This window comes from Balaenoptera physalus (assembly GCF_965194825.1).
Source record: "Balaenoptera physalus genome assembly, chromosome: 2".
In the NCBI taxonomy this organism is placed as follows: domain Eukaryota; kingdom Metazoa; phylum Chordata; class Mammalia; order Artiodactyla; family Balaenopteridae; genus Balaenoptera; species Balaenoptera physalus.
The window spans coordinates 32,320,865-32,333,966 of NC_138883.1; the positions used below are offsets into that span (position 1 = coordinate 32,320,865).

The 13,102-nt window shown below is 47.3% G+C and overlaps 1 protein-coding gene across 6 annotated transcripts in view; it reads left to right on the forward strand.

Moving 5' to 3' along the window:
* The window catches only part of SLC8A3 (solute carrier family 8 member A3), a 204,774-nt gene extending 198,106 nt beyond the window's left edge, over window positions 1-6,668 (forward strand). For all 6 annotated transcript variants that reach the window (XM_082451591.1, XM_082451595.1, XM_082451590.1 and 3 more), the window contains 4 exons: window positions 114-238; window positions 798-897; window positions 2,510-2,785; window positions 4,589-6,668. In XM_082451591.1, the coding sequence (XP_082307717.1) occupies window positions 114-238; window positions 798-897; window positions 2,510-2,785; window positions 4,589-4,965 (878 nt within the window). In that variant the 3' untranslated portion in view covers window positions 4,966-6,668. The remainder of the gene's footprint in view (window positions 1-113; window positions 239-797; window positions 898-2,509; window positions 2,786-4,588) is intronic.
* Window positions 6,669-13,102: the final 6,434 nt, after the last annotated feature.

Below are 13,102 nucleotides of genomic sequence, written 5' to 3' on the forward strand. Positions count from 1 at the left end.
CATCCTCAAGAGCTATTTGCTGTATGCCCACTGCCCATGCCTAATACTCTGAGCTTTAGACTTCCAGGGAATGGCAAATGGGCTAAAGCTAGTCTGATTTTGTTTTGTTGCAGAGGTGACAGACAGGAAGCTGACTGTGGAGGAAGAGGAAGCCAAGAGGATAGCAGAAATGGGAAAGCCAATATTGGGTGAACACCCCAAACTAGAGGTCATCATTGAAGAGTCCTATGAGTTCAAGGTCAGGCCATAAGTGAGATGTAATTGAATAATAAAGTAATGAGGTGGGAGGTAGAAGACCTGGAGTCTTGTTCCAATGTCACCACTGAATACGTGAAGTTGAAACTGAACAACTCACTTACCCCAGTCTCAGTTTTCCCATTTGTAAAGCAGAACAAACAGTGCTGGCCATTTGTATCTTAGGAGTATTGTGAGGAAACATAACATAGCCTATGGAATAAATGAGCTATAAAGCTCCTAAATGTATCATCGCTATTTAATTGTATTTTTAAAACAAATATACTAAAATTCACTACTCCAGGCTAGGTTTACTGACATCATTAGAGTTATTCTCTGTTGTATTGCTCTAAATATCCAATGTCAGCAGTCACAACTGAAGAAAAGGACAATAGAAAGACTATGCCAGAAGACACCCCCTAAGGCCATTCCATGCATAACTTTCAGAACTCACGTGGAGCCCCCTGGAGTACAGGGTATCTTTCATTCCCATGAAGCGCCAGACTCTACAATGGTTCTGAGCATTCTAACCTCATGGTTCCAAGTTTTAATCTTCCTGACAGACTACCGTGGACAAGCTGATCAGGAAGACAAACCTGGCCTTGGTTGTGGGGACCCATTCCTGGAGGGACCAGTTCATGGAGGCCATCACTGTCAGTGCAGGTAAGAGGGTCTCAAGATGGGCACAGGAAGCTCCAGGGAAGCAAGAGCACAGCCATGTCAACAACTCACCAGTCTCTGGGAGGGCCCTGTGGCTGGTCTTCCCAGCTCTAACCCTAGATGTTTGCCTTTTCACTGAGTCACTTTGGAAGAGAACTATGGGGTAACTAGAAGAGCATGGCTGTCTCTGGTTTCAAACCCTGGTTCTACTGTGTGAACTGGGACAAGCTATCCTCTCTGTGCTTCGATTTCCTCATCCAAAAAGGGAACCATTGCTACCTTTCTCAGCAAAGAGAGTAGAAAGCTACAGAGTCTGGTACTGAACAGGAACTTAAGAAATTCTGTTTTTCATCATTCCGTCCTCTTATTAATTTGGTCCTCCTTTTCTGTAAAATGCGGGGCTATTCTGATTTAGAGATGTGGGGGTCTGGGGTTGGTAAAAACTTTGCATTGACTGACAAACCCCTGCCCTGGATGATTTCAGACCTCTCCTCGGCATTTAGTGACAGGTTTCCTCCGTGGGGACCCACAGCACAGCCAGCATCCCGGAGGCCTACATGCGGGTTGGCATGGGGATGGGAGGGGTCTTGCCACCACTCACAGTATTGCCTCTTAGCACCATGGAGGCCTCCTGTACTGCCCTGCACTCCTGGCCTTGTCTCTTTTCATGAAGCTTTGTTGTCATAGCAACCCACAGGGTCACATCCCTGAGGTCCCAGCACCAAAGCCAAAGTACAGCCAGGAAGAGAGGCCCACTGCTGCTGCGTTCGCTGCCCCCCCTTTTCCTATCACCTGCTTCAGATACTTTCAGTCCCCCCACTCTGATGACCTTTCTTTGCCCCTATAGAGACAATAAGTGGAATATCAGCCACATAATCTAATTCCCTCCTTTTTCAAAGGAGGGAGCTGAGATTCAGAAACCAAAGATGATTTACCCCAGGTTCCAGACTCTCTTCATAGCAAAGCTGCAATTGGAACCCAAGTGTCCTGACTCCTGCTTCCACCGGTTATGTCAAAACATGACAGAGGTTGCCTTTGACAGGGCGCCAGCACATCCTCTCCCCCTGGACTGCTGAATGGGCAACTCTGCCCACATTTCCTGGCAAGGACAAACCAGGCCCATCCCTGCTCCATCCCACGGGATATTTGGAGGACGGCACTGTCTCCCCAGGATGCCCACATGATCTGGAACGAAAGCTGTCCTGCTGGGGATGGATAATGACCAGAACCACGAGGTCATTGCAGCAGTCACGTCAGGAAGATTAGAGAGGAGCCCCACGGGTGTCCAGTGAAGAGTGGAAACACAGCTGATTTCACTTTCCTTCACCTAGGCAACCCCGCGCCTGCTCTGTCCTCCTCCCTCTCTCCCCGACTGCCCTGTCCCTCTCACGTTCTCACATCCTTTCTCTTCATCTCTTTCTCAAATTGACCAATGGGGCACCCCAACTCGTTTTCTATTTCCCGCCTGTTTTCTGGTGCCCGCACCAGCTGCCCAGGAGAGAGCTGGAGTCTCCGTGCAGCCAATGATGCTCATGATGTGGGTTGGACTTGACTTGCTCATGAATGGGGATCTGACCCCGCTGTCCTTTCTTGGACCTGTTTGTCTTGCCTGCAGCCGGGGACGAGGATGAGGATGAGTCAGGTGAGGAGAGGCTGCCCTCCTGCTTTGACTACGTCATGCACTTCCTAACGGTCTTCTGGAAGGTTCTGTTTGCCTGCGTGCCCCCCACAGAGTATTGCCATGGCTGGGCCTGCTTCGTCGTCTCCATTCTCATCATCGGCATGCTCACAGCCGTCATCGGGGACCTGGCCTCCCACTTCGGCTGCACCATTGGCCTCAAGGACTCGGTCACGGCTGTTGTTTTTGTGGCGTTTGGCACCTCTGTGCCAGGTGAGAGTGAGGGGTGCTTGGATTTGCAAAGAGGGTATTACCTGGTTCGAGTGACCCCTACACACTTTGCCTCATTATCTTCCTTACCATCTCAGATCTGAGCTTAACAGAGCCTCTGCCCCTAACGTGCACAGAAGTCAATCAAAGGGGTCACTGCCACGATTAAGAATGATAGCTAACATTTCTTGAGCACTTTTGATGTGTCAAGAAGTATGTATGCTAAGCAGCTCGCCTGTTTTAGCCCTGTAATGCTCACCCAAACCTTATTCAATAAGGAGAGTTATTATCCCCACTTGACAGATGAGGAGACTGAGGCCCACAGAGGTTAAGTTACCTGCTCAAGTAAGTGGCCAATTTCTTAACCTCCACATCAGGTGAATAGGCCATTTCCCTCTGGCTGCAGACTAGCCTGCTTGAAGATGTGCTGGAGAAATGCCCACCAGCCTCCTCTGCTTAGGACACCTGTGAGTACAAAGTGTCTCACAGCAGGATAGGTGAAGGAAGCTTCGCAAGCTCTCGTCCTTTCATATGATGAATTACATATTCTTTTTTATTCTTATAAACACCTAAAGATGAACAGGAACAGGCATGCCTTTATTTATTCATTAGACAAATGTTTACTGAGCCTGATACAGTCTTGTGCTGGTTGCTGGGACAACAATGGGAAACAAGACAGACATGCTTCCCTCTCCATGTGGAGTTTATAAATCTCCATGTGCGATTTATTTCTGTGCTCCAGAGCCTCGAGGGACTGGAGCCATCAGAGGGGAAGGAGCAGATATGGGTAAAAGGAACAGATGTGGGAAGAAGTTGCAGAGAATCAGAGGTTAAAAAAATTTTAAAAGCAAGGTCATAGGCAAGAAAAGGCAAGAGGTTTTCTCTGGGAGAAAAATCGGCAACAAGGAGGCAAGCCAGGACAAGCCGGGCAAGGGAGAGTTTGGGGCACAGCCAAGTCCTTGCAGTGTGTCCGGAGAACAGCTGGCAGCATTAGAGGCTTGAAGGTTATCCTGTGGTCCACTCAGCTGATGTGTGGCTTTGGCTGAAGCTCTTTGGATGTAGGGTGATGCTACGGAAAGGGCTCTTAACATGAGGGTTTTCAGGTCAAATCTCCTGATAACTTACCTTGAGTAGATTCCTTGAACCTTATTTTTCCTAACTTGTCAAATAAAAGGGTGGCTGGCAGTCCTTCCGGTGCCTACAATTCATGCTGACATCTAAAGTCAAACAGCCTGCAAGGCCCTGTGCTCTGTATATTAACTGCAAAGGCAGAGCCCCGTCTTCCTTGAGTCCACAGCTCCCCTTGTATCTCCCCATCACAGTTCCCCAGCATGTCCTCCGTCCCCATAAATCCAGCACCTAGCGCAATGCTAAGCCCATGGGCTCAATCACAGTCTGTTATGTAAGTAAATGCCCCGTGTGACAGGTGCAATCAGGCACTTAACTGTAAGAAGCTTCCCTGGATGTCAAAGTTCCCTGGGGAGATATTATGGGAAAGCAAACTCCCCTTACTGAGAAAGTAGTCAAAAGAGAACAATAAACCCATTCAGTAAATACCAGGACCAGAAAAAACCTTGGGAATCTTTCAGACGCAGGCAGATGAGGAACGGGAAGCCCAGAGAAGTAAGGTGACCCATCCAAGGCCACACAGCTTGTTCACGGCAGAGCTGGGGTAGCCCCCAAGCCCCCACCTGTCATTCCCGGACTCGGCCTGATGGCCCCAGCTGCCTTACTGGACACACTCAAAGGTAGGCCCTCCACGCCTCAGCCTCCCACCAGCTCTTGTTTGTCTCTGCCTCTTTCTAGATACGTTTGCCAGCAAAGCAGCCGCCATCCAGGACGTGTACGCAGATGCCTCCATTGGCAATGTCACGGGCAGCAACGCCGTCAATGTGTTCCTGGGCATTGGTCTGGCCTGGACCGTGGCCGCCATCTACTGGGCCCTGCAGGGACAGGAGTTCCACGTGTCAGAGGGCACACTGGCCTTCTCTGTCACCCTCTTCACCATCTTCGCGTTTGTGTGCATCAGCGTGCTCTTGTACCGCCGGCGGCCCCAACTGGGCGGGGAGCTGGGCGGCCCTCGTGGCTGCAAGCTGGCCACGACTTGGCTCTTTGTGAGCCTGTGGCTTCTCTACATACTCTTTGCCACGCTGGAAGCCTACTGCTACATCAAGGGGTTCTGAGCCGCAACAGCCCTGGAGAGGCAGCATCAGGACCCGAGCCCCAGGAACTTCACCCGACTAGGCCCTGGCAGTGAACTGAAAGGGCGGAGTCTTAATCAATCCAACAGAATGGAGGAAATACCCATTTTACAAAGTATTTAATTCAATACAAACCAACAACAGCGACAAATCCAACTCCAGCCCATCTTCCCGCCATGTCCCTGACCCATTACAAAGTCAGACCCTTTCGCCACCTTCTGTTCCACCTTCTGGTTATTCCTTTGCTTCTACTTTCCTCGGGGACAGGGTTTCTCCTGTCTGTCCAGTTGGATACATCACCGTTCTCTCACTCCACTGGCGAGGCTTGAAAATGAGTCCTATCCACGTGGCTGGCTCGGGGTTCTCTTTTCATTATCGTGGTGGCTTTCATTTTCCCATCAGGTTTTGCTCATCATTTGTTTGTTCATCTTGTCTTTTCTCTCTGAGGTTAGTGACAACGGTGCTGTGAAGGAGCTCAAGGTCTGAGCCGATGGGTAGAGGCATGAACTTGCAGACACACCCTCTCCCACTTGCACTGGGTAACAGCTGTCTCTTGCTCCATCGAGGTCCTTTCCCCCCCGCCCCCCCTCCGTTTATTCTCTTCATTCTTGAATGGACTGGTGGCATTTGGGTGGCAGTAAGTTTGCACACCCTGGCAGGGCACTAAAGAACGGGGGCTCTGGCAGGAGCACAGCTTTCTATCAAGCTTCTGTCAAAATCCAGTTTAAAACAAGAAGTCATTTTTCTCTTCCCTGCCCGAGCCTTTCGAATTCTGTCTCGTTGTGTCAATGTCTATATGTTTACCCTTCTGCAGGAAGACCCACCAAGCGGGAGATAGGGGACAAAAATAGGAATGGAATATGATGACATAGGGCAGCTAGGGAAACAGAAGGGCTATATGCCTTCTAGAACATCTTTGGCTTCGTATCTGAGGCAGGAGAGACACGATGTCCACCTAGTGAGATCTTTAAGGGAAAAGATTATATTTAAAATGTCAGTGCTTCTGAGAAATGTCAGCTTTACCACACCCTCACTTCCTAATGCACCAGACTAAGAGCTCTGACTGTATCTTTTGATTTAATGCAAAAACTTAGAGTTTTATAAGAAAATGAGGGCCTCCTTCCACCTCTCCTGGACTCTCCGGTCGCATTTGAAAGCATTTTCACAAGACAGGAACTGGAATTCCTCATCTCTCCCACATTCCTGCTTGTTTTTAAACCTCTTGAAGCTCTTTTTCCAGCCTGTGGGCTATTTCTTGCCCCAGTAGGAGGAGTCAAAGCTGCCATAATCCCATGGAGCCTGAGTTTATAGAGAGATTGGCGTGCCCTACAGACCTTTTCCCAACAAATTTTGAAAGGACCTGGCTTTAAAACACACACACACACGCACACACAAACATGCGCACGCGCACACACACACACACACACACACACACAAATAACCACACGTATGAAATCACCAAAAGACTGCCCACAGATCTTTAGGCTTTCTACATTGACATAAATACATTTTTTAAGGGACAAGAAGAAATTAAAAAACACCTGTTTAATTTTAAACACTTTTTAAGAAAAAAATAGCTGAAAAAGAAACAGTGTTCATGTCATAAGCTATGTTGACAGTTGCCAGTGGAAATGTTGGGTTGGTTTAAAAAAAAATAATAAAAGCTGCACTTATATCTCTCTAAAGACAGCTTGCTTCTCCCCATGTTGCCTCAGGAAAAGGTCTAGGGGGTCACCTTGGGTTCCTTCTGGAGCTGAAGTGGTTGAGGTGAAAGTGTCATCTCCTATTTGTGTCTCCTATTTGTATCTGTCGTCTCCTCAGATGCCAATGTGCCAGACCCAGGATTTTTAAAGCAAAAAATGCTTCAGGACAATGCCACCTGTCAAAGTCTGGACTTTAAGACGCTGGAGGATGTAAGAGGTGGAGCTGTGATGATTAAAGGGGAAAGAGCTTTTTGTATTAGAAAGGCCTGGTAGGGCAGGATTCCAGCTGGACAAACAGCGCCCTGTATTAATTACCAATAGGTACATTCATTCATTCATTTATTCATGACTCTTTCAACAAATGTATTTTGAGTACCCTGTGTGCCTTTAGCTACATTCTGGTGCTACCATGAAGAGTAAGATAGAGTTCCTGACCTCAAGAAACTCACAGTACAGAGAGGCAGGTAGAACTTCTTTTAACCAAGGCTCTTTTGGTTACAAGAAGCAGAAACCCATTAAGCTAGTTCAAGAAATGAAGTGGGTGGGGGCGATACTGCGAAGGCCTGGTGGGGGGCTCTTGTGGAACCCAAGGCAGGAGCACGGCAGGCCACGGGCACCTGAAAGCCCTCAGGAACCAAGGCCACGTTCCACCTCCCCGAAACCACAAGGTGTCCCCTGTCCTTCCTCCTTCTCCCTGTCAGTCCTATCCACTTCCTCCCCCACCCCCAACGTGCTCTTGCTTTGTTTGTCTTGCACGTGGCCGGCACTGCCACCAGCCCTGACACTCTACCATGACCTCACAGCTCTGTTCCCCACAACGAACTAGAACGTTCCTTTTTAAATCTGAGTGCGGGTTCAATGGAGGAAATGTGGCCCATTTTCCATCCCCAAAGGGCCAGTCCCCAAAGGCAGAACCCTTGTAGAAGGCTGTGTCAAAGGGGTTGGGGTGCTGTGGTCTGATTACTTTGTGTCATGTGTCCACTCCTGGTCTGAACAACTCAGGTAAGGAGAGGAGGGTGGCGACCACGTTGTATGTACTGTCACCCTTTCCAAAAGTTAAGTGATGGGAAGAAGCCTATGAAGCATATGAGCCATCAAGGTGTGAAGAAAAATTACAGTTCTATGCCGTGAGTGGTCGAAGAATGGCATAGACAGGGCATCACAGGGACATGACAGAAAGAAACACTGACTCAGCCTGCAAGAATTGAAGAAGGCTTCACAGAGAATGGAACAGTTAGGTAGGATCTTGAAGGAAGAATAAGTAGTGATTTAACTTGGTGAGGGGGCTTGGTGGTGAAGAACATTCGAGAAGAAACAGCATGCTCGAAGGCACAAGGGTAAATCAGGGGCTGGTGGGGTCATGGGTTAACAAGAGTTGTCATGGCTAGAGGATAGCATTCAAAAGGACACAAAACAACACCAAAAAAGCAGTCTGGGAGAAAGACTTGTCTGGAAGACTCTTTCAATTTTTTGCCAGCCACAAAGTTGATAACGAAAAATGCCCTTCAGCCGACGAAATGGTAGATGCAGAATCATGAAATCAGTTCCTCCCCATCTCTCCCCTTTTGTGAGTCCTTTCTGGGTTATCCAGATGTTAGGCTTTGTCAAGCTGGGATAAACCACAGAGAATGAGGAAGAGGAATCTGAGGACCTGGTACTAGTCGAGATGCCACCACTGACTAGTTCTGTGGACTTGAGCCAGTCTCCCTCCTCTCAGTTTCCTGAACTACAAATAAGGTTTTAATAGATGGCCTCTGAAGCCCATTACTTCTACCTTTAACACTGAGATTCTAGAATATATATACAAGAGCAGTGTGTGTGTGTGTGTGTGTGTGTGTGTGTGTGTGTGTGTGTGTGTTATCAAACTGCCCATCAACCTCATCTGGCGGAGCATAGCAGATGTCCATTCGCAATCCCTTGGCTCCATGGCCTGTCTATTAGTGTGAAAAAGACACGGCCAGCCGTTGTGCACGTCATTTTCAGCATTTTTTCCTGGCGGAGCCACAGCATTCCCATCCCCTTGACTCATTTATTACTTAGAGTAATGTTAGCTGCTATAATAAAGAAACCCCAGTATGTCGGGGCTGAGCAAAATGAAAGTGCATTTCTCACTCACGTAATAATCCAGTGAGAATGGTCCCAGTCAGCAGGTGGCTTTCTTCTACACGAGGCAGCAGGCTTGTCAGTGTTTTAAAACAAACATTTTGTGTAAAAATCTGGATTTGGGCTTCTCTGGCCACACCGCGTGGGCATTCCCTCATGGCAACACTCCAATGGAGCTGATCAGTGGTCACCCCATGTAGACAGGCTTTATGTTCTCGATTCACCAGAGTCCCTACCCAGCCTGCCACTTTCATTCACAGGACCTCCTGGTCCCTGGAGCCATTTATGCATGTGATACCTGCTATGGGGTCACGGTCTGGGTTTTGCATTTTGGCCTTCCACGTGTTGGTGCTAACCTCCAGTATTCTGTGAGGTTTGAATCCCAGTTATACCATTTTTACCTTTCGTGGGATTTTTAAACAAGTGACTTTAACTTCCCTTAGCCTCAGTTTCTCCAATCCAGACATACAGTTGTTGCAAAGATTAAATGAACGATTTTTCAAGGCAATTACCATAGTGCCCTATACCTAGCATGTACCCTGGAAATATTCCTTTCACCTCACATTAATGGTTTGTGGTAAAATCCCTTACAGCTTGTGCCATCGGGGTCTGACATGTTCCAGGGGACTGTCAGTGTTCGGGGTGGGGGGGGTGGTAGATGGATGGCCTCAGGCCACTTCATCCAACATACCGTTCCTCTATATGTTGGTCCAGGCAGGCTCCATGGAAGTGGAGAAAAGCTCTCCATGGTCTTGCTTCTGTAGCAGAAGCAGGTCTCTAGCTCCTCAGCCTGCATGGGGCACAGAGGTTAAGATTTAGAGGGATGGCCAAGGGGCACCAGGACCCCCATGTCAGGCAAGCCCCTTGGCACATTGGAGAAGTGGGGCAGATATGTTTGGCATCAAAGAAAGAGTGATAAAGAAAGGGACAACAGCCCGTGTAGAGTCTTTCATGCTAATAGTAAAGTGGGTCATGGTGGACAGAAATACCTGCGGGCTTGCAGAAGGAGGTGAAGCCTTGGGAGAAGCCACGTAGTCTGGCCAAGGTCATCCTGCAAGTGAGTGGCAGAGCTGGACTTAACTACATAGGTCTACCAGATTTCAAAGTCACTGCTTATTATCTGTATATGCACCTGTTGGGTGTGTAAGACAAGCATTGTTTACTTTCATAGTATTCAAGAAGAAAGTTAGGAACATAAATAGGATGACTTGTCTTGGTTTCTCCAGGACTTTCCTGGGTTTAGCACTGAAATTCACATATTTTAGGAAACCCCTCAGTCCTGGGAAATAGGGATGGTTGGTCACCAAAAAATATTACAACTGTCTTACAGAGTAAGACAGTACAGAATTGCTACTACTAGTAAACGGTAGTCACTGCACACACACCTTCTACTATGTCATGCTGTCATCTTTTCCCAAACATTCCATGTCCCATTACTCTCAGCTAGCACTTCAGCTGGATGAAGTTCTTTACCTGGTGTGAATACTCAAACCTTCATCCCACAGAATTTGAATTCTTGGTGCATTGCTCCAGTTTTTCATTGATCCGTACTCTCAGGAAATGGAGTATGAAAAGGCAACCCCAATGAATCCCAAGGTTCCAAACATAGTCCTTCTTACTCTCATTGTGTAGCAGCCCAGTTCCCCCTAAGTAACTGGGATAATCACCCCACCCAGCTCAGTGATCTCTTCTGCCCGTTAGTTTCTTGGCATAAATAATCCGAAATGGCTAGAGAGTAGGTTCAGCTTCTAAATCATCAGAACCACAACTGTGTTCCCTGGTGGAGGCATTTCTCCGTTAGGCATTAGGACCTCCAGACCTACTGAGCCCAAGGTTGTAGGGGCAAAAAGTAAAATTCTTCAAGAGGATCATTGGGCATAATGATGAGAGGGGTCAACCCACCTCCACTCCTTGATCCTCAGACCTATGCATCCTGTCTAGAAGAAGTCAGCACTGTATACTGGCCCCCAATTTAAAGCATACACTGCATTCACTGGGATAGCATCCCAACCTCACAAGGTATTATCTCCTAGCTGGTGCTGTAATTGAGCCTGCAACAGGTCATTCCACTATCATGTCAAGACAGCCACCTTTGAGTGATAAGAAATGTGCTAAGACTAGTGCCTCTGATTAAAGGCTGTGTTAAAAAGATATCATGGCAATAGATAAGGCACTCTGAGTCCATGAAAGATGTTAGCAGAAACACTATGGCCAAATCCCTTAAGTTTGCTTTCTATGTCTGTGAGTCTATTTCTGTTTGGTAAATAAGTTCATTTGTATCATTTTTTAAGATTCCACATATAAGTGATAGCGTTGATATTCATCTTTGTCTAACTTACTGCACTTAGTAGGATAATCTCTAGGTCCATCCACGTTGCTGCAAATGGCATTATTTCGTTCTTTTTTATGGCCTAGTAATGTTCCATTGTGTATACATACTGCATCATCTCTATCCATTCATCTGTCGATGGATGCTTAGGTTGCTTCCATGTCTTGGCTATTGTAAATAGTGCTGCTATGAACATAGGGGTGCATGTGTCTTTTCAAATTCTAGTTTTGTCCAGACATATGCCCAGGAGTGGGATTGCTGGATCATACGATAACTGTATTTTCAGTTTTTTAAGGAATTGCCATACTGTTCTCCATAGTGGCTGCACCAATTTAATTCCCACTAACAGGGTAGGAGGGTTCCCTTTTCTCCACACCCTTTCCAGCATTTATTATTCGTAGACTTTTTGATGATGGCCATTCTGATCAGTGTGAGGTAATACCTCATCGTAGTTTTAAAATATCAAACAAAGAAAATCTTTTCACCAACTCAAGGATTTTCATTGACCACTCCCCAGTGACAAATTAAGAAAAGATGCTAAAATAGTGCCTGCAATTTTCACTGTATTCCTCCTGAAAGCTCAGGGCCATAGCTAGGGTACGATCAGGGTGGTTTAGGAGAATTCAGGAGGAAGCACCAAGAGTCAGACTGGGTGAGCCAAGTTTAGAAGGACAAGACATAATTAGCTATACAAGGAAGACAGGTGAGGACACACATCCCAGGCAGTTTGGCAACGCTGTATGGAGAAGTGATGGAGAGAAGAGAGTGGCTTATTTGTGGAGACCTGGGTTCAAGTTCTGCTGTCATATCACTGGCAGAGTGACCCTGGCTATGTCACCTAAGGTGCTGAAGTCTCGTGTTTTTCAGTCCATTACATAATTAAGGTACTTTTACCTCCTCTAGAGTTTGGGGGATTAAAATATACAACTGATATAATTTATGCATCTCACTGCCTAGTAGATTTCTCATTATTTATGTTATTATTGATATTATTGCCCCAGGAGGAAGCATGAGAAGTGAAGGCACTGAACAGCGTGGGGCACGGAGCAGTGTAATGTGCATGATTGAAGAGTGGACTGAATGTGAAGGCAGCAGGGCTTAACTGGACGTACACCAGTGTAGTGTGCCAGCATCACAACGAGATGTGCACAATTTTCAGGAGAGTGTGTATGGGAGGAGTGCTTGAAGATCACAACCAGATCAAGAAGTTTAGCTTTGTGGGCTAAACTAAGGCAACTATATTCATCTCCAAATCTATTGTATTAGTCTGCTCAGGCTGCCATAACAAAATAACACAGACTGGGTGGCTTAAATAACAGAAATTTATTTTCTCACAGTTCTGGAAGCTAGAAGTCCATGATCAAGGTGCTGACAGGGTTGGTTTCTGGGGAGGCTTCTCTTCCTGACTTGCAGATGGTCACCTTCTCACTGTGTCTTCAAATGGCCTTTTCTCTGGGCACAGAGAGAGATCTCCGGTATCTCTTCCTCTTCTTATGAGGACACCAGTCCTATTGGATCAGGGCCTCACCCTTATGACCTTATCTAACCTTGATTACCTCCTTAAAGGGCCCATCTCCAAATATAGTCACATTGGAAGTTAGGGCTTCAACATACGAATTTGTGGGCGGGACACAATTCAGTGTCCCCCCACTGAGGGACTTTTTGAGCAGGAGGGTAACATGATCTGATTTGCCTTTTCATTAGCTCAGTCTGAGCTGTCTGTGTCGTGGAGGATGGTTGAGGTGGGGAGTGGATGGAGGGGAGACCAGAGACCATTTACAACTATCGACCACTGAAGGAAGCAGATGGAATTGTGGCAGTGGGGGGGGAGGGGTTGGAGAGGAGGTCCCAGGGGAGAGAGAATTAAGAGGGGGAATTCACAGGACACAGCAATGGACTGGATGGGCAAGGAGGGAAAGACATTGTAGGCAGGAAGCAAGCAGGGCTCTGGGGTCCCAGGCTTGGGGGCTGGCTGGCTGGTGTG